The sequence below is a fragment of the Mytilus galloprovincialis genome, chromosome 8 (genome assembly GCF_965363235.1).
Source record: "Mytilus galloprovincialis chromosome 8, xbMytGall1.hap1.1, whole genome shotgun sequence".
Taxonomy (NCBI): Eukaryota; Metazoa; Mollusca; class Bivalvia; order Mytilida; family Mytilidae; genus Mytilus; species Mytilus galloprovincialis.
In genome coordinates, this window is record NC_134845.1 from 71075370 (window position 1) to 71096633 (window position 21264).

General features: G+C 31.2%; 1 protein-coding gene across 9 annotated transcripts in view; it reads right to left on the reverse strand.

Annotated features, from left to right (window-relative positions):
• Positions 1-536: 536 nt before the first annotated feature.
• The window catches only part of LOC143042495 (serine/threonine-protein phosphatase with EF-hands 1-like), a 38847-nt gene continuing 18119 nt past the window's right edge, over positions 537-21264 (reverse strand). For 7 of the 9 annotated variants that reach the window (XM_076214807.1, XM_076214806.1, XM_076214804.1 and 4 more), the window contains 12 exons: positions 13932-14086; positions 12487-12648; positions 12032-12198; positions 10954-10990; positions 10031-10180; positions 9427-9507; positions 8956-9141; positions 7458-7606; positions 6120-6226; positions 5558-5727; positions 4339-4423; positions 537-2568 (listed from right to left, as the gene is read on the reverse strand). In XM_076214807.1, the coding sequence (XP_076070922.1) occupies positions 2165-2568; positions 4339-4423; positions 5558-5727; positions 6120-6226; positions 7458-7606; positions 8956-9141; positions 9427-9507; positions 10031-10180; positions 10954-10990; positions 12032-12198; positions 12487-12648; positions 13932-14086 (1853 nt within the window). In that variant the 3' untranslated portion in view covers positions 537-2164. Of the gene's footprint in view, positions 2569-4338; positions 4424-5557; positions 5728-6119; positions 6227-7457; positions 7607-8955; positions 9142-9426; positions 9508-10030; positions 10181-10953; positions 10991-12031; positions 12199-12486; positions 12649-13931; positions 14087-14209; positions 14547-14581; positions 14626-21264 lie in introns of those variants that run through there. The other 2 variants (XM_076214813.1, XM_076214812.1) reach the window with 2 other exon arrangements.

Below are 21264 nucleotides of genomic sequence, written 5' to 3' on the forward strand. Positions count from 1 at the left end.
ATTTAGGGCAATCAGTCAAAGAATTACTAAGAAATACTTCTTTGAAATTGTGTTTTTCATTCAGAAAATTGGCAAAAAATCGCTGTCAATTTTTCGGTTCTTTGCGGTAAGTGCCGAAATTTTGTCTAAGTTTCAAAAATAATCACATTTGTAATAAAATTAAATTTACCGGCATATTTCTTCCATTTCAGCCATCCTTTTCAGTGGTGGATCCAGAAATTTTCATTAGTGGGGGCCTACTGACTGACCTAAGAGGGGGCCCGCTCCAGTCATGCTTCAGTGATTCCCTATATAAGCAACCAAATTTTTTCTAAATCTGCCTCTGCTTTTAAGTTTTTACGATTCTTTTACACCTCAAAATCATAAAATGGCGAAATTGTGTCCAAGGCGAATATGAGCGCCCCACTCTATGTTTTATTGAGAAGAGTGTTGATCAGGTGTAATGAATATAATCAAAGAAGGTAGTTATCATATGCTTAAATTTCCAATATTATGCTCAAACTTAAATATGATTTTTGTTTTAGAAAAATAATTCATTTAAGTATTATATATTTATAATGAGAAACTGAATATCTGTCTCCTTTATACATGTATTATACAATTTATACAAACACAGACCCCAACCTTTTCAACTGAACTCCATTTTAAAGCTGAAAAATTGTTTTTCTATTGAAGTACATAATATCTTATTGCCTTTAAGTCACTGCTCTGTATTGCAATGAACCAGTATGTTTTCCAACCATGGGACATAACTTGCTTTAAATTACTGTAAAATATTTGTTCCTAAATATATATCTGTAAAGGAGACATTGAATTTAATAACATGATGGATGAAGATACATATTCTATTGTAAACACCTGTACATAAAAGTCCTGTAGCCTTGAATAAGACATAAAAGTTGTAAATAAAATAAAAATTAATAAAAACGACTAATAAAATCAACCAATTTTTGACTCACTTTCAGTCATGAATGGACCTTCTTTATTTGGTTCATAGAAAATCTAAGTAATTTTTAGAATATCACATTGAAAGCACTTTTTATCAAAGGTCAACTTGACCAGAAGGATCATGAAACATTACCAAACTTTTACAGCAGGTGCTTTATTCCTTAAGAGTAAAGATATTCATTTACTTTAAAATCTATGAAACTGTGTCTTTTATGACCTCTTGTTGACACAAGTGATCATGAACATTTAAGTCAAATCTAACAATTTTAAAAATGACTGAAACAGCATGAACAAACTTTGCAGACCCTTTAAATCAATATTAACTTAATCATAAGTAACCTCTTTTTCAAAATGTAAATGAACTATAAAAGCATCTTTGCTAGCCAATGGTAACCATCCAGTCCCCTTCTATTCATCCTTGGCAGATTTAAAATAAAATTTTGGATCCACAAGGTAAGGACATTCATTGGTTACAGTTGTCATCAGCTGAATCCAATCAAAAAGCACTTTTAAATGACCATGCGTAAATGTATAAAATGTAAATAAACACATGCTGATTGTGCAACAAGTCTTTACTCCCAAAACATATAACAATATTTAAAGTCAAAAGTTCTTAATCAAATTGTTGGGGTTCCTTGGTATACTACTAGAGCAAATTTTGGAATGTCAAAGTATGTTTTCAGTTTCTGCTTCACAAAATTTGTAAACACTACACACTTTATCATTTTTACCCTTCAACATTGAAGAGAGTTCAAGTGCTGTCATTGGTCAAGAATGACGTAGTCCAAATGGGAGTGACATTACTACCGATAGAAGGTGCAGCATTGTAATCACAAGGTTTACTTAATCTGCCAAGAGTTGATAAGAAGGACAGTGAGTGGATTGTAACCCCTGGCTAGCAAAGATAAAAAAAAGTGAAATAATATAGGGAATGTGTCAAAGAGAAATAAAACAGCAGAAGGCCACCAATAGGTCTTCACCACAGCAATTAACTTTCACATCCAAAGGTGGGCTTCAACTAACTCCTTAACAAAAGTGTGTACTAGATTATACTCATCATACAACTTAAAAACTGATTAGATGTACAAGTTCTTCAAGAAAAGGTAAAAACAATCTGATGCATCATGAGTCCTTACAAGGATGTTTTCCATTTTTTTCATTTAATTCTTTTTAATATTCTAGGTATGCTGATTGCTGTAAATTTTCTTCTAAATTTTCAATCACATTCTGAAAGTTCCTTTACTGAATTGTCATTCAATATGTGATTGTCTTTATTACTAGCAGAAATTTCCACAATCTCATTTAAACTTGTTCGTCTTGAAACTTTGCGAGAAACTTTTCTCGTCATGTCCGTAGGAGACACATTGACTGATCTAATACTCCCATTTACTGAATGAAAATCTACTGACTCATTAGAATCCATACGTCTTCTTGTGCGATTTATACCAAAATGATCAACAATACGAAAAGCTTCCAGAAATTCATTGAAATCAATAGATCCATCTTTATTTATATCAATGCTGTGTGCAATGTCTAGAATGTCTCTCTCTGGAACCTTAAGTCCTTGATGTTTGATTAACATCTTGATTGTCTCTTCAAATTCTTCCATAGAAATCTGACCTGCAGAATAAAACATGTAGCAACCGGTGATTGTCAGCAATTTTATTGCTTTGTTTTTCAATGCTATTTCATTTTTTTTTTAATATAATTATATTTTATATGTTTCAAAGATCTTCAAAGTAAATTCAAAGAGACCTAAAATTTTCATTTAATTAGTCAATTGTCATCTTTCATTTCTAGTTACATCATCCAGGGACTTTCTATACTAACGGGACTCGTCTCTATTGATTTTAACTGATTACTTAGCCGCCTGTTTAAAGCTACCACCCAACAGTAAACTTAGTTTTGTATCTCTGATATATGATGCTAGTAGTTATTTGTGTATTTCACAGTTCATTGTAATTATATAATTATTATTAGTTGTTTAATAATATAGAGTCTGATTAATAGCCATTTACCATGACAAAAAATATATTAAGATTTTGAAAAAATGATGAATTATTAAACTTAGACGTATTGTTTTAAAGAACATCCCAGTTGTGTAAAATAGTTTCCATATCAAACAAGATGGCTGCTACTGAAAATTCAACGAACAAATACCTCAAAGTTCAAAGATCAATTTTTAAAAATATCCGAGAAATCTTTTACAATTAACATTTTGCAATGACAAAATGTATAAAATTTCATAAAAAAGATTTTTTGTTAAACCTGAACATATAGTTAGTTTAAACATATTTATTTATAGTGGATTGGGAAACAAGTTTTTCAACTTATATTAATCCCTTTCCACTTTAAGGAAAAGGATTAACATATAGTTATGAAGAACACTTCGTAAATGTGAAATGATTAGCTATTAAGTCATGTGACATCAGCTACAGCCGAGATCAGTTTGATGATTTGTATAGACATTGTTATAAGTGACCAGTCCTGTCAGTATAGAAAGTTCCTGCATCATCATACAGTACTTTTGTCTATCATTTAAATTTTCAACCATTAATACAAGCACTTTGTCATAATATGTAAAATGTACTGTATGTCCTACTTTCCAGGATGTTATTTTAGACCAGGCCTGATTTGGTGGTATTACATCAAAATATTCAGCTCAAACCAATGCTAGGAGCTGTCTCAAACTTGCAGTGAGGTGAGAGTTTTTTTTAACCATGTTCAAGGCCTCACTGTAACGTTAAGATGATAAACAGCAATAAAAGCAAGGTTCCTTTGCTTTTTTGTGTTTTTGCTTTACATGATGAATAGCCTGTATCCTTAAATTGTTTTTCTTTTATATTGTTTTGTGCCCAAAAAGACATGGTTCATGTCTGTCCTATTTCTTTTTTGTAAATTGTTTTTTTTATGAATAAGCCATAAGTGATTTTTATTGAATTGTTTCCCTTTTTCTTGTCAAGGTCATTCATAGCCAACTATCAATATGGGGTTTTCTCATAGTTGAAGGCAGTACAGAGGCCTATAATTTTTTACTTACACATACCAGATCTCCTTATTTTTATATAAGGAGACAATTTTATACAAATTAATAAGTTTGCAATATCAAATAAAAATATCATGTGAATTAGTGTTTTTTTAAGGAAAACAATATTGGCCTTCAAACATTTTTTGATTCAAGCACCTCTAATTTGTCTTTTGTAGACGAAACGCACGTCTGGTGTAAATATGAAATTTTTATCCTGGTATCTATGATGAGTTTATTATACAGTAGTTTCTTCTAAAACTTGTTCAATAATGAGTTTGAAGAAGTTTTGTTCATTATTTAGGCAATTGAGTGAAAACTTGTTTAATAACAAGTTTCAATGAAAACTTGAAATGATAACTAACCAGAATTGTCTCTATCTAAAATTCTAAATATAGTTTCTAAGTTGTCCTTATTTCTGTATAACATCTCTGTAAGGGTTGGGCCATTCTGAAACAAAATATATATGAATAATCATTACTTTAAACAGAGTTCAAACAGAACATGATAAACCCATCCACAACCTCTTTGAAACATAAGACATTAGAGTCACTTCCAATTCTTAATTGCCGTTCTATTTTTAACATGTTAAGTCCTGTAATTCTGTAACAACTAGAGTGAATGTTGTAAATATGGATTAAAGACTCAAATAAACAGGTTAGACAAAATGTTTCTTTACCCTTTCATGCCAAATGTATCACTTTGACACCCTGGTGCGCATGCCGAATGTATCCTTTCACACACCCGTGTAGATGCTGAATGTATCCTTAAGGATACATAAAATTTCTATCTTTAGATGGCAACAGTGCAAACAGAAAAAATCACGTTTTTGACATTTTTCTTGGCCAATTTGTGCATCCACAAATATGATGATAAACACCAAATGCATTTGATGTATTAGTATCTGGCGTAAAGACGCTGTCAAAAAATATTTTTTCAACAATTGTAGAGAGAAAAATACTCGTGAAAAACAAAATGGCGGAATCAAAACCAATCACAGTCAGGAGAAATTTCATTTTGAGTTGAAACATTTAGAAAAACTTAACCTGTGGTCATGAAAGTTGTTGAACTTGTACAAAAGTCGTGTATGTACATTTATTTATGAGTTGTGAGAATATTTGTAAAACAACCTGAAATCGAGACTTTGACTGTTGTCAGCAGGTGCACGACTGTTACTTTTTATTTCTCACTGCTGTTTGACAGTCAACCTTTTATTGCTGATTGAATCAGAGTATTTTACTATCGTTGTAGACACTCTTTGGAGGCTGTGGTGCTACTGTTTTTATTTCTTTTCATTTAAAAGCTACTTGGTAGTATGAAGGTCAACAAAACAAAAGTCCACTTCCATTTAAAATAGAACCCGATATTGGCGGATCATAAAAACACAGAAGATAATTATTCCAGTATATCTATAAAGATTATATTTACCCCAGTATATCTATGATAAAGATGATATTTACCCCAGTATATATTAACCTCAGTATATCTATGATAAAGATGATATTTACCCTAGTACATGTATATCTATGATAAAGATGATATTTACCCTAGTACATGTATATCTATGATAAAGATGATATTTACCCCAGTATATCTATGATAAAGATGGTATTGATCAAACATTGTATGATACAGCACTATTATATCAGTACCCGGATCATCCTTGACAAGTTTTGACCTCAATGACCTCCAAGGTAAATCCATCCTCATAACATATTCCATTACTTCACACCATTCTTTTACTTTTACTTTTCCTTTAAAATACAATGAAAAAAGTTATGGGGGAAATTAGGAATATGTACAATACATATCTGTGTTTGCTGTCTGCTATGGTTGTTTTTTTGTTTATTATTGTTCAGGTGTGTTTTGTCATTTAGATCCTTTTCTGGCTTGCTGTTTCTTTGCTCATTGTTGGAGGTTGTGCAGTGGCCTGTGGTTGTTACTATTTTTGGCTTTTGAGATAGTTGTGAAATTTGCAAGCATATGCTGCATATCATGTCTTCTTATTTTTGTTCTTCTATTTAACTTTTGTGTATTTGAAATTATAAATGGTCATTTGTAGCATAATTTACAGCAAGCACTTAAACCTTTAAAATCTCTTTGAAATGTTTTAATAAAATTTTTGAAATAAAATCAGTAATCAAACCTGTAACGGACTTGTCATATTTTTCAAACTCCTGAACAAGCTGTGTTCTAGAAGCCAAAATTTTCTCTCTCAAATCTTGTATGGCTGATGACTCAAAGTTACTCACTCTGAAAAAAACACAACTTAATAAATTAAAGCTTATCTTCATCTTTAACCAAGGAGCTGACTTTTAAAAATTTAACAATATTTCCCTTTTTAAAGTACATTGTAAATTATTAAATGTTCCTTTGTTTCCATTGCTTATTATACCATTATTTACTGAGTTAACAGCTTTTTGTGAACTTATTTATACTGTACATTTAGCTATTCTACTGACTAAGATTACTAGTGGGAGGATCAAGGGCTAAAATACAAGTTTAAATCTTGACTGTCCTATTAGAGGCCAACAAACTATTTCTTAGCACTGTTTACATAAAATTGTTTGGCATTGTTAAAAGTTTGACTCTTCTTTAAGGAAAAAATACAATCTTACAACTGAAATGAAGAAATGTATCTCTATGTATAAGCAGTAGACTATCCTACAGTGTTACACAAGGGGGGGGGATTGGTTCAGGGTACTTAAAGGGGTTATTCTGGGTTAAGGGCGGTACCTCTTGAATCAGTGATTTATTTTAATAATTAAACAGAATTATATTAAAAGCGATACTTAGAGGCTTACAGTATCTATAGGAAATTTGTTGAAATAACTAAGAAGTAATTTTAGAGTAATGTCCCTTTAAACTAGTTTAACCCCCACCAGATTCTGTTGGTTTTTGTTGTGATACATGTATTATTTCATTGAAAGAGTCATGTTTTGGTGGTTAGTGTGGTCTGTTTCAGAGTCAGTTATTTTTATTATGCCCCACCTATGATAGTAGAGGGGCATTATGTTTTCTGGTCTGTGCCTCTGTCCGTCCGTCTGTGCGTGTGTGGTGCTGTTTGTCCGTCCGTGCATCAGTTCACTTCATGTTAAAGTTTTTGGTCAAGGAAGTTTTTGATGAAGTTGAAGTCCAATCAACTTGAAACTTAGTACACATGTTCCCCATGTTATGATTGTAATGCCAAATTATAGTTTTGACCCCAATTTCATAGTCAACTGAATATAGAAAATGATAGCAAAGTTCAGGTTAAAGTTTTTGGTCAAGGTAGTTTTTGATGAAGTTAAAGTTACATCAACTTGAAACTTAGTGCACATGTTCCCTATGATATGATCTTTCTAATTCTAATTCCAAATTAAAGTTTTGACCCCAATTTCACAGTCCACTGAACATAGAAAATGACAGTGCGAGTGGAGCATCAGTGTACTATGGACACATTCTTGTTTGTAAATCCTGTAAATCTTTTAAAGAATAACTATACCTTTGAGTAAATGTAATTTTTCTCCTTGAAGCCTTAGTTGTTGAGTACTGTACCAGGTTGTATTGTAGATCTCTACCCACAATTTTCAGATAAGCACCACGATTACTTCCATACTCATAGTAATTAGAGGCTGAGAATACTGTTAATATCTGTAATATGAAACATATGAATTATAATCAAAGACCTTCCTTTTATTAATAATATTTTGATTATTTCCACAACGCAACTCCCGAACTTAATGAAATAAAAAGTAATTAAAAAATATGCTTCAATTTCTTACTAATTCACCCAATCCCAGAAAACAAGTTGACACTTTACTTGTTGTGGCCTTAAATTGTTATATGTATGTTAATGCAGCACTGGTTATTTTTCTTGTCAAGTTTGAAGAAGTTGCAAAAAAAATTTGCAACATAGGTGGAGGTTTAGCCCGGTTAAAGATAATAAAGAGGTAATTATCATAAAAAATTGCAATGAACAATCAAACTTCAACACAATTGACCAAAAAGGTAACTATACGTGTTAAGATTCAAAGATCACATAAGGTTAAAAGCAGGAACTGTCAGAACAAAACTAAAGATAGAAAGACATCAAGTTGCACTTTGTGAATTGATGAATTTCAGTTAAATTCTCCTTCACAAATTCATCTAAATCTTAAACATTTCTATTGTTTACATGGCTAAATAATAGGCAGATCATAAAGTAAATTAAACTTGTCTCTCTCAGAATATCGGATTATTTTCTGTGCTATGCATCATGAGGGTGTCCATGGAAAAACCAGGCAGTGGATGGCACATGACATATTTTGTTCTCAAAATTTTTTCATTTATTTCATATCACAAATTCATTCTTTCTCAAAGTTAAATTTTGTTTTTTTATTAACTGCAACAAATATATAAAAAAAAAAATACATAGAAGGCACTGAAAATTCAATGAAAAGGAGAGATAACTCTTTATTTTGTACAAAATTTTGTTGCATTGTTAGTGAACTTTAAAATCATTTTCTGAGCCATCCACTGTTGATTAAAAAATATCTTTGACATATTATCATTTGTATGGTATAAACATTGCATTGGAACCAAAAATTCAGTGGGAAAAAAATTATGTTGTGCCACCCATATCATAGGATTTGCCTGATATTTACTTGGACAGCCTCTTAATAAGATCACAAATGTTACATTACAAATATCTCTCCCAAACACTAATTTAGCTCATATATACTGTAAATAAAATACAACGCAGAATGTGTGGTGGTACTTGGAAAATTATTCTAAGCACCTAGATTTACTGTAATTTTTAGTAAAAATTGACTATGCATCTTAAACTTAGGGGACTGACTGCAGAATTATTTTCTACAAAAGGATACATGGTAAGAAAACAGCTACCCTGCCAACCTATGAAAACCAGAGATATGGAGGTCCTCAAAGGTTATTTTAACCATCAATAAAATGGGAACCACATTGTTAAGGTTAAAAAAACCAACAAAAACACTTATGATTACCTTATGATTATGACAAAACTCGTATCCATCAGCTTTACATTCATGTGACCTGATAATACCTTGTAACTGATGTTTGGATAGGAATGCCTCGGTCACATTACATCCAAAGTAAACCCCTCCTCCTCTAAATGAGTTAGGTGTACAGCCCACCTGTGTACGAGGATCACTCCACATTATATCTAACATCTGAAAAAATATACAAATCTTTGACTAATTTTGCAGCTTATTCCCCCCAGTATATGTATTTTGTCAAGCTGAAATACTTGTTAACATAACTAACAGATTATTTTTTTTCCTCATTTGAATAGAAGATCTATATATACACTTGGATTACACAATGTCATATTTTTCATATGTGATTTATGCAATAAAGTATTTAAATTTAAATATAGATTTTATTTTTTTGTTGGTTTGCAATTTCATCTGTTTCTTTATTTTTGTAATTCTATTTCAGATATACTTATAAAATACCGTTTTCCATTCCATGATTTCATTTTCTGTTAACTTGGTTATGTCTCCATCTTCTCTAGGTGGATGTAGTATTGACAGGAACTGAAACCATTAAAATCTTGTAAAGAACAATTACACATTTATCAGGTGCAACATGTGATGCTAAGCAATTGGCATGACGCCCATACATTTTAAATTTCACAGATTTTTTAAGTTGAGCTCAAAAGTTGCTGTTAATCGAAGTGATACAGGCACTGATAAGGCAAACTTGAAGTAGATCCTTTCAATTCATATATTCAATACTTAATTCTTATCTTTTAAATGTGTTCACAGAGAAAGACCCCTTCTATTTTCAGTCATAGATAAAAACCTTGTCAAGATCTTTTTATGACCTTCATTGAACTTGGTATTAGTTTTACTTAATAAAAAAAAAATTATCAGTAATAAATTATGAAACTAAGATGCAGCACACTGAAAAAATGAATCAACTGGACTAAAAACACTAGAAATGATGCTGCAGTTTAAGTCGAAGGTTAAAGGCAAAAATAGTAATTTCCCTTTCTTAAATTATTTGATTAGTTCACTTTGCTATGCATTGTTAAATGCTTCATACTTTTGTTCTTACCTTATGTCTATCAATCTTTGCAATATCACTAAGACTTGTTGTATCGGATATCCCACCATGCACCACCAACAACTTCCTGTCAATTAATGTAGCTATTGGTAACCAACTGAACACATCTTCAAAGAGCCTTAACACCATAGTAGCGTGTGCCTGTAACAGATCAATGTTGGAAATGTACTTTTATAGTACATCAGGTGAAGTTTAGATTAATTATAAAAGTCTTTTTTTGCTTTCACTAGAGAATTAAATTTTTCTTTTATATTTCTTAAACTTATTCTATTCTGTTCGTGTTGTTTATTCTTTAGTTTTCTATGTTGTGTCATGTGTGCTGTTGTTTGTTTGTCTTTTTCATTTTTAGCCATGGCATTGTCAGTTTGTTTTAGATTTATGAGTTTGACTGTCCCTTTGGTATCTTTCATCCCTCTTCTATACACTAATCATGTTGTTTTTTTTTTCAGAATTACTCCAGTTGACCCTGGGTCATTGTAATGAAGTGAACAATCAGGTCTTACTGCAACATAATAAGATAAGCATTGTGAAGAAGGAAATGTTTTGGAAAGTGCAGAAAGTCCAAAGTTGTCTATTAAAACCAGTTATGCTGAGCAACACAATTGATGCCAAAAGAAGAGCAAAAAATTTAATAAAAAAAATAGCAGAGAAGAACAAGATTGTCAAACGGTAGATACCTTTATAGCATTCTCTATTTTTTGTTCAATAAAAATTAAACCAGAACTTTAAGCATAGTATATTTAAAAAAGGAATCTGTGTCCAAAGGACACCATTTCCCATAAAATTTGCACAATATTTCTAAATTCATCAAACTGTGAAATTTCGGTCAAAACCCTAATTACATATGATTTAAATAGTTAACATCATTTGTTTCAGATTCAGTTTAATGCAAGTATGATCTTAATTATACATACTGTATATTTTCTGTTGATCTCTTTCACAAAACCATACCTACAATATATCAAAAACTTAATTTTTTTATAGTCACATCCTAATTAGCTGATTCAGCGTCTCAAGTATTATGGGTAATTTTATTGTTTACAAAAATGGATTTACAGTTATAGCATTGGAAGAACCTCCATTGTCAAGAATTTCACCATATTTTGATGTAAGCTTTAGAATCAATTTTCCGAACTGCATTAGATTCTGATTCAGTTTAATATCTTTCAATCAATCCAATTATCACCTGTTTTACATTGAAACCTTCTGCAAACAGCTTCATTATCAAACTACTGTAAATATTGTGTGCATTTATTATTACGATTTTTACAAAAACACGATATTAATTATTGCAATTTCAGAAAAATCTGAATACAATATAGGTATCAAATATCAGAATGCAATTCTCATTTTTGTTTAAATAAAAAAAAAAACTTAAGACTAGAATTGATTGCAAGTCATTGACACAAGTCCGTATAATTATGATCAATTTTATTTTTAAGATTTTTTGTGAAACTGATTCCAGATCGTTGAAAATCGACTAGAGTAGGTCCTAAAATGGTTTTGGACCTTCATTTATATTGAAGGATATCCAATTATAGAATTGTTGAGGTCCTTATCTCCCTCAAAAATTAAATTTTAGCATATTAGTTATTATCTCCCTTCAATAAACTAATTTTTTTCACACTATATTGAAACAAGAATGTGTCAAAAGTACACGGATGCCCCATCTGCACTATCATTTTCTATGTTCAGTGGACTGTGAAAATGGGAGAAAATCTCTACTTTGGCATTAAAATTTAAAAGATCATATCATAGGGAACATGTGTACTAAGTTTCAAGTTGATTGGACTTCAACTTCATCAAAAACAACCTTGACCAAAAACTTTAACCTGAAGCGGGACAGACAGATGAACAAACGGACGGACGAAAAAAACGAACGGACACACAGACCAGAAAACATAACGCCCATAAATGAGGCATAAAAATTATGGCTTGATAGATTATTTTGTTAGGTGATAAGTTTGGAAATTCCTGATGATAATTTCATACCTGATGTTCATAATATGATCTTCATGGTTTCCTCTATTAATATACATCTCATTTGGATACAATAGAAAACTGGCAAATAAAATAATAACTATTTCTACAGAGTTGCTTCCCCTGTCTACAAAATCTCCATTGAAGATGTAAGGATTGTCCACTGAAGGAAGACCATTCTGTAACAAATAAAACTAAAATTATTGTCTACATAGTTGTTTTCTCAATCCACAAATTCTTCAAGGAAGATGTAAATTATTCCTTAATTATGACTTAGAGATAAATAACAGTAATAAAAGCACTCAATTATATATATACCATAGCTTTTTTTTTCCATTAATAGGTTTAATTCATAGGCAATACCAAGTTCTCGCTAACTATTCTATATTTTGAAATTTTAATGACATTTTATCTGAAATGTTTAGTAAAGATCACAAAGACAATTATCAAGAACTCAAATTCTTTACCTTATGGAATATCATAAAGAGATCATTAAGTTTGCCATGTAAATCTCCACACACAGTTATTTTATGTGAGATTGAAGTTGTAGCTTGATTTATATTTCCAAGTTTCTTTAACTCCTCCCGAGTTTCTAATAGTAACTCTAGCAGATATTTCACATGTAATCTCTGAAAAAGGAAATAGAACTATAAGTAGTAACCTGCAAAAAAAATATATTGAAAAAATGACAAATAATTTTAGGATGCATGACAAATACATGAAAGAATGGGTACTTTTATATTTGTGTACTTTATAGCTTCAATTCCTGGATTTTCTCATCTTTCATCAAATGCAGAATATCCATAACTCCTTGAGGACCTCCTAAAACAATTCAGGATCACAATAATTCTACATCATAATTTCAGAACATATATCAGGACCTCTGTAATCCAAAACATTAGGGTCAAATTCAAATAATGAAGGCAAATTTCAGATAAAATACAGCAATAAAAAGTGCAGCTCCTTTGCTTTTCACTTCATGGAATGCATGTAGTGATTTAGTTGCATGATTTCATACATTGTATTCTTTTTTGTATTGCAGTAGGACCACAGTAATAGCAAGGGTTCTTTTACAAACGGCAAGAATGTCTTCTATTTGACAAACAAATCTAAGTAAGAATACCACAGTTTAAAGCTAGTACATCTTATTTCTTTTTGACAAATCTTTATTAAAAACAAAGCTGTGACATGATTAGGTTAGAACATTTTCTATTTTCACATTTCAACAACCACTGAACCAGCAAACATATATGTTTAACCCTGCCACAGTCTGTATGGGCCTCTCACAAGTCAGTTGTTGTGGTTTGTTGATGCATATCCTGTTTGTTTCTGGTTTTCTGTTTTGTATATACATCATACCAGTTAGTTTTGTCATTTTAATTGGTTTGTTTTGTCGATTTTTGGCCTTTTATAGCATACATTGCGATATGGGGTTTGCTCATTGTTGAAAGCCAATGGTTACTCTTAGTTGTTAACTTCTTCGTCATTTGGTCTCTGGGGGATAGTTGTCTTATAGGCAATCATATATCAAATCTTCTTATGTTGGTTTACATTTGTATTTTCTGGGCCTTTTAAATCTTCCATTATGAGCTTTGCTCATTTTTAAAGGGCGTATGGTGACCTAAAGTTATTAACTTCTACATCATTAGGTTTCTGGGGGATAGTTGTCTCATTGACAATCATATATCAAATCTTCTTATTTCTATTCTATCAAGGAGGTCCTATACTCATCATTTTTACCTTTTTAACTCGTACTATGATAACACAATTTCTTGTGTCAAAATTTATTAAGCAATCATTAATCATCTACCGGTAGTTAACTTATAATTCATTTTTGTGTCCTTCACCTTTACAAATGGCTTCAGAACTCTAATATGCCAATCTGATTTCAAACAATTATTTCACTGTATACCTGTTTAGATTTGATTGCTTGGATCAAGCTCTGTAGCTGAGAGTATGTCATAGGAAATGTAATGTGGGGACCAGAATACATTGGATCAACAGTTATAGCATCTGGATTTGACAGACGGTAGATGTTGGCATCTTCTGCTTCCAAAGTAAGGGAATCTGTAATCATAAAATATAAAATGTTACTTTTTTTAGTATGGTTGTTTTCAGAGGTGTATTATGAAAAAGCCAAATATACATTAAACAATTGGAAAAAAGGTTCTGCGGACACAAGTGTCTCACCTACAATTGCTGCTCAAAGTCAGTGTAAAGTTTGATGTTGACTGCCAAATCTAAGCCAGTTTATAAGTGTTGTATACAAAAATTGAAAACTACCATTTTTTTTTCTTAATGATGCCAATTCTTGATCATGCCTAAACTTCACAAAAGTGCATAAAACTAAATCTTGTGCTGTTGGGTTGTTGCCTCATACATGTCATACAGTTCACATGTTCTTTTACTCAAGTATAGCAAAGACTTCGAATAGGAAACTCCAACTTGCTGCGTTTTTAGTTTCAACATCTAAAAATGCTTTTCAATACATACTTGAAGAGGCAACATAAATGAAAATTGGTTATTATAAAGATGTGTTGACATTTGTTATATGACACTGACAAACATTAAGGTGATAATTCTGATTTATATTTCCACTATAATTAATTAACAGTCTAGGATGAAGTGATAATTCTAGGTTATACACTATAATTAATTAACAGTCTAGGATGAAGTGATAATTTCAAAGGGGTAACTGATAAAAGATGATAATCATTTACTAATTAAATGTCCTTGAAGGCATCAATACCAAGAGATTTTCATTAATATCATTAGGATCAAAGATTGATTTTCAAATACCATAATTTGATTGAAGACCAACCTTTTCTAAAATTTGACCTTGAGGATATAATCAATGGCATTATAGAATTCAATTAAGTTGTTTTATTTCAAATCATTGGAGAATAAACACATTTGCTTAAGGTGTATTATGACATTCCCAAATTGGATTTTCATAATGCAGTTGCAGTAAATATTTTGAAAAATGCTGTTTGCACCGAAAATGTGTCCTTTTGCAACACAACTTTATATTTGAGCCAATAAAACATATCCACCAGAAAAGGAGGGGACTTCAACAGGCTCCCTGGACCCCACTCTTAATACGCCTCTGCCAAATCCTATATATAAAATTTGATATCAATTTTAAAATATACAATTGAAAGCTGTTTTAATAAATTTACAAGTGACTACTGGAGATCTTCTATCATTAACAAATTATCTACAGGATAAAAAAAACTATATGATATAACTTTAGAAGAAGTGTCTGATTTGGTACAGGCACATTATTATGTGGCAGAGTCAAGTTTATTGAAAGTCAACTGACTCAACTACCTATTTTGTGTTGTTTTTAATTTTTTTGTGGTTACACTACAGTCAACTTGTTTGCCACAGATCAACAGTCAACTTGTTTGCCACAGATCAACAGTCAACTTGTTTGCCACAGATCAACAGTCAGCAAATTTTAATAACCATGATGCTTATATTGCTTTGTCACTGTCAATCATCATCAATTATGTCTTTTTTTGGCTACCATTACATCAAAATCAGTGTCACAGAATAGAAGTTCCTTCATAATGTAAGTTCCAAATAGAAACAATATTCTGGAATATTATTTCCATTAGAATAAATATAACAGTAGATGTTCATAACAAATAAATGGTAGAAAATATTTGTTCCAATACTGAAGCATTATGAACTGATCATTCCCATTCATTGAAGCAAAGAAAACTTTTCCTTGTACAATGAATTTTGCCAAACTATTGGCAAACATGCAGGAAGGAAGTGGTTGCATGGCAGATGTTAACTTGCTTACTCACTACAACTCAACTTTCAACATTATGAAGCTGCACATCAAATCTAAAATTATTCTTTCGATAGAAGTCAAGAAAACTTTTGACGACAATTTTCCTTTTACAACTTGTCTTTGAGGAAATTTATTTCAAACTACTGACAAAGTTAGACAGGTGGGCTGCACAGCAGAGGTAAAAATTGCTTACTCGCTACAACTTAACATTATCAAGCTGAAAACCCAATATAAAATAATTTCCTCGTTAAAAGCTAAGAACAAGAATGTGTCCATAGTACACGGATGCCCCACTCGCACTATCATTTTCTACGTTAAGTGGACCGTGAAATTGGGGCAAAAACTCTAATTTGGCATTAAAATTAGAAAGATCATATCATAGGGAACTTGTATAATAAGTTTCAAGTTTATTGGACTTCAACTTCATCAAAAACTTTAACCAAGAACTTTAACCTGAAATTTGCACTATCATTTTTTCTGTGTTCAATAGACCGTGAAATCGGGGTCAAAACTCTAACTTGGCATTAAATTTAGGAAGATCATATCATAGGGAATAGGTGTACTAAGTTTCAAATTGATTGGACTTCAACTTCATCAAAAACTACCTTGACCAAAAACTTTAACCTGAAGTGGGACGAACGGACGGATGAACAGACGGACAGAGGAACAGACTAATAAACAGACGTACAGACCAGAAAACATAATGCCCCTCTACTATCGTAGGTGGGGCATAAAAATTGGACAAAAGATTTCCTTCAACAGTGGATCTTGTAAAATTTTAAAATATATGCAACTGTAGGTGTAAAAGTTGCTTTACCCATTAAAACTCAACATTAGAAGATACAGACCAAATATAAAATCCTTCTCTTTCATAGAAGTCAGGACGAAAGTTTTCCACTCTAAGTCTTTCTGACGAACATAGTTGATTTGTTACTAGAGACCTGTTTTCGCCTTTGGCAACACAGGTAAACATTATCAGTTGAGATACATGTATCCTATATCTCTGTCCATTACACTTAACAATACATTTACATGATAGCACATTGAAACACATCAAGTCTCAAACTACATGACAGCACATTCAATATCATTTTGGTAATGGAAAATGTTTTGAGTAAATAGATAGTTTGTGTCTTTTAATGATTTCTATCATGAAATGTCAAGTGACTATTTGTGTAATGGCTGACTTTTATTTGAACTAAAATTATTATATTGGAATTTCCTGTCTTTAGGTATATTAGCAGGATCCAACGATTCCAACAGATTGTTGATTTTTTTACAAAGTTAGAAAAACAGAATTTAAAGTGAAAAGTAGTTTTAGTAATAAATTAACTTCTGTGGCCATGCACTCAAAAACAGAGACTGAGAGATTCATTTATTTGTTTATCATATCTATTACTATACAAATCAATAAAATTATCCCAATTTTGAAAAGATTTATTTTTGTTACTTGAGTTCTAATAATGCCCTTCTTTTTTTTTATACTTTCATTAAGGTCTCAAAGTTAGTTTTTTTTTGTAGTTTTTTGGCTTCATTTTGCTTTTGTTTGGTTTCATTTTGAATGGCAAAACAAGTTTTCTTAACCATGTTAACTAGAAACCAATTATTTCAAAACATGAAGTGCACATTCTAGGATACAAAAATAAAATATACAAACTGGTAAAGCTATTTAAAGATAGTTATAATGATTTATAGTTGTAACTAAAACTAGGAAAAAGTCATTATAGTCTCATTATTTCTAAAAATAGTACAATGATGGACATAGTATCCAGAAGCTGATTCTTTGTTTTTCTATGACATGAATATATATTCTTTAAGCACTAGATCTAAATACTGTGGATTCATTAATTTTCGTTGGATACCAATTTTTGTGGATTTCAAGGTTACAGCTGAACCATGAAATTAAATGTTCAACGAATGATAAATTTTCTATGGGCTTATATGTAGACTTCATCATAACCATGAAATTAAATATCCATGAACATGCTAGCTTTTAGTAATCCACAACCAGATGCTCCGCAGAGCTCAGCTTTATACGACCGCAGAGGTTGAACCCTGAATGGTTGGGGCAAGTATGGACACAACATTCAAGCTGGATTCAGCTCTAAATTTAGATTGTGATTAAATAGTTGACACAGCATAGGTTTTTGACACAGAATTAATGTGGTCTAATGAACTTAAAATATTTTTTTTGCCTTTGAGCAATTCACTATGCTGTTGAATATTGATCCTCTCAAAAAAATGTTTGAAGAAAATTTCTTTTTATTTATAAAATCTGAAATGAGAAAAATTTACCCTCCCCCCCCCCCCCAATTTTTTTTTTCACATCCCCCTTTCCCTTTTTCCAAAACTGATCTCAATTAAAAATTCTAATGGAGTTTGCATCAATAACTACTCATTTAAATACATCATAAAATATCAAAATGTAAAATAAAGTGCTTGTTATCACTGAATGGTAAAGATTGTTTTAATTTATCAGTTAATAGTAAAAGTGAATATACATTGTATATGGTATAAAACAATGATTTAAGTTGATTAAACCACTATTCTGAACAAAGAAAGATAACTTCAATTGAAAATTTCTTGCTATTGCACAATATTGTGCAATTAGATATTTCTTGCTATTGTACAATACTGTGCAATTGAAAATATTTGCTATTGCACAATACTGTGCAATTGAAGATTTCTTGCTATTGCGCAATACTGTGCAATTGAAAATTTCTTGCTATTGCTGAATACTGTGCAATTGAAAATTTCTTGCTATTGCACAATACTTAATATAATAATTTTGGATCCTGATTTGAACCAACTTGAAAACTGGGCCCATAATCAAAAATCTAAGTACATGTTTCGATTTAACATATCAAAAAAGCCCAAGAATTCAATTTTTGTTAAAATCAAACTTAGTTTGATTTTGGACCCTTTGGACTTTAATGTAGACCAATTTGAAAACAGGACCAAAAATTAAGAATCTACATACACAGTTAGATTTGGCATATCAAAGAACCCCAATTATTCAATTTTTGATGAAATCAAACAAAGTTTAATTTTGGACCCCGATTTGGACCAACTTGAAAACTGGGCCAATAATAAAAAATCTAAGTACATTTTTAGATTCAGCATATCAAAGAACCCCAATGATGAAATCTAACTAAGTTCAATTTTGGACCCTTTGGGCCCCTTATTCCTAAACTATTGGGACCAAAACTCCCAAAATCAAACCCAACCTTCCTTTTATGGTCATCAACCTTGTGTTTAAATTTCATAGATTTCTATTTACTTATACTAAAGTTATGGTGCGAAAACCAAGAATAATGCTTATTTGGACCCCTTTTTGGCCCCTAATTCCTAAACTGTTGGGACCTCAACTCCCAAAATCAATCCCAACCTTCCTTTTGTGGTCATAAACCTTGTGTTTAAATGTCATTGATTTCTATTTACTTATACTAAAGTTATTGTGGGAAAACCAAAAATAATGCGTATTTGGGCCCTTTTTTGGCCCCAATTCCTAAACTATTGGGACCAAAACTCCCAAAATCAATCCCAGATTTCTATTGACTTAAACTAAAGTTATAGTGCGAAAACCAAGAATAATGCGTATTTGGGCCCTTTTTGGGCCCTAATTCCTAAAATGTTGGGACCAAAACTGCCAAAATCAATCCCAACCTTCCTTTTGTGGTCATAAACCTTGTGTTAAAATTTCATAGATTTCTATTTACCTTTACTAAAGTTAGAGTGCGAAAACTAAAAGTATTTGGACAACGACGCCAACGTGATACCAACATACGATCAAAAAATTTTCAATTTTTGCGGTCGTATAAAAATTGATGCTCACGAAAAATAATGAATCCCCAGTATTTGTTTCTATACAAGATTTCACCATTTCAACATGGAATTAAATATAGCCAAAATCTGAAAGGATCTGTGTCAGAATATTTCACATGCTGAATATTAAAGCAGTATAATGGAAGAAAGAAAGGAGAATTGTTTCAGAATTTTTTAAGTCTTCAGGTAATGCACTGGAGATGTCAATAACAATTATCAGGAATGAAATTTGACACAAATAAATTTACATTACAATGGTACTGCTAGTAGCCGTATATTTCAACAACCATTTAGTATATAATTCGCTGACAACTTGGATGTAAAAACATATAAATGACAGACCAAGCATGAAAAGGACCTTTTATTCAGAAATTATGGCTCTTCTAAAAAGCATTGAATCATATTGTACTATTAAATCAAGACACAACTTCTGGTGTTTGAATGTTTGTCATATACATCTTTAACTAAAAATGCAGAATTATCATCTTTACAACAACATTTCTAAAGAATGTGATATTGACAAAACTTTCTTGAATAATTTTGCTTTGATTAAATCACAAGTGTCTGGGTGAAAAGTGCTCTAACAATTTCTGACAATAAGATTACTCTTTCCTAGTAACAGCTATTTATTGAAGTAAGGAAAAGTTTATTAACTTGGTAATATTGTAGATGTCATTCAAAGTCATGTGGTCATTTGGTTTTCAATTAAAGACCTTGTAGTCTGTCTGGACAAATAATCAAATAGGAGTCCATATGTGACCAGAGGGAAATCAGAACACAATATCGGTTTATCATTACTGAGGGTAAATAACAAATAAGTTACAGCAAAGATTGTGTATCTATCAACCAATATATCTGTAAGTGGCAAGTTTTATATAGGGTGTTGCAAAAGAGTTTGAAATAATGTCCTTGTTGAGTTCCAAATAAAATAAACTTAATTGAAACATCATGACTCAGGTTTAATAAATTAATTTCAACTGACTTTCACCTGACCAATTCAACTGCTGCCAAAAAAACCTCTTGAAATATAATGTTGTCATCTTATTATTAAATATATTATTCATTTTTTTTTGCTTTAAAAAAAAATGTCCTTAAAGAGGCCTCTTGATAATTGCTTATTCTGCTTGCTAATTATTTACTTCTAGAAATTTATTAATAAAATGAACATCACTGACAGCTTATCTTTGTGGAAAAAACAAATTACAAACCCTAAAAGGACATCATGCACCTTAATGGATATTATGTGTTACAACAAGAGATGAGAAAACTATAGTTAATGGCTTTTGCACAAAACTACATTAAGAAAATAATTGCTTTAAACGGCTAGGACAATACAAGTCATTTTTCAGTAATTAGCTTTTCGTCAGAATCCTCAACAAAGATCAGTCTTTAGTTATCACCTTCACACAGTTTTTTATTTGGTTACAAAACAAACACTTGAAAGTTAAGTTAAAAGTTAAAGAAGATGTAGTACGATTACAAATGAGACAACTCTCAGAAACCAAATGACATAGAAGTAAGAAACTATAGGTCTCACCACAAAGAGTGCATTAAAAGGCCCAAAATTGCTTTTGTGAAACAATTCAAACCAGTCAAAATGTATTGTATTTATTGTACT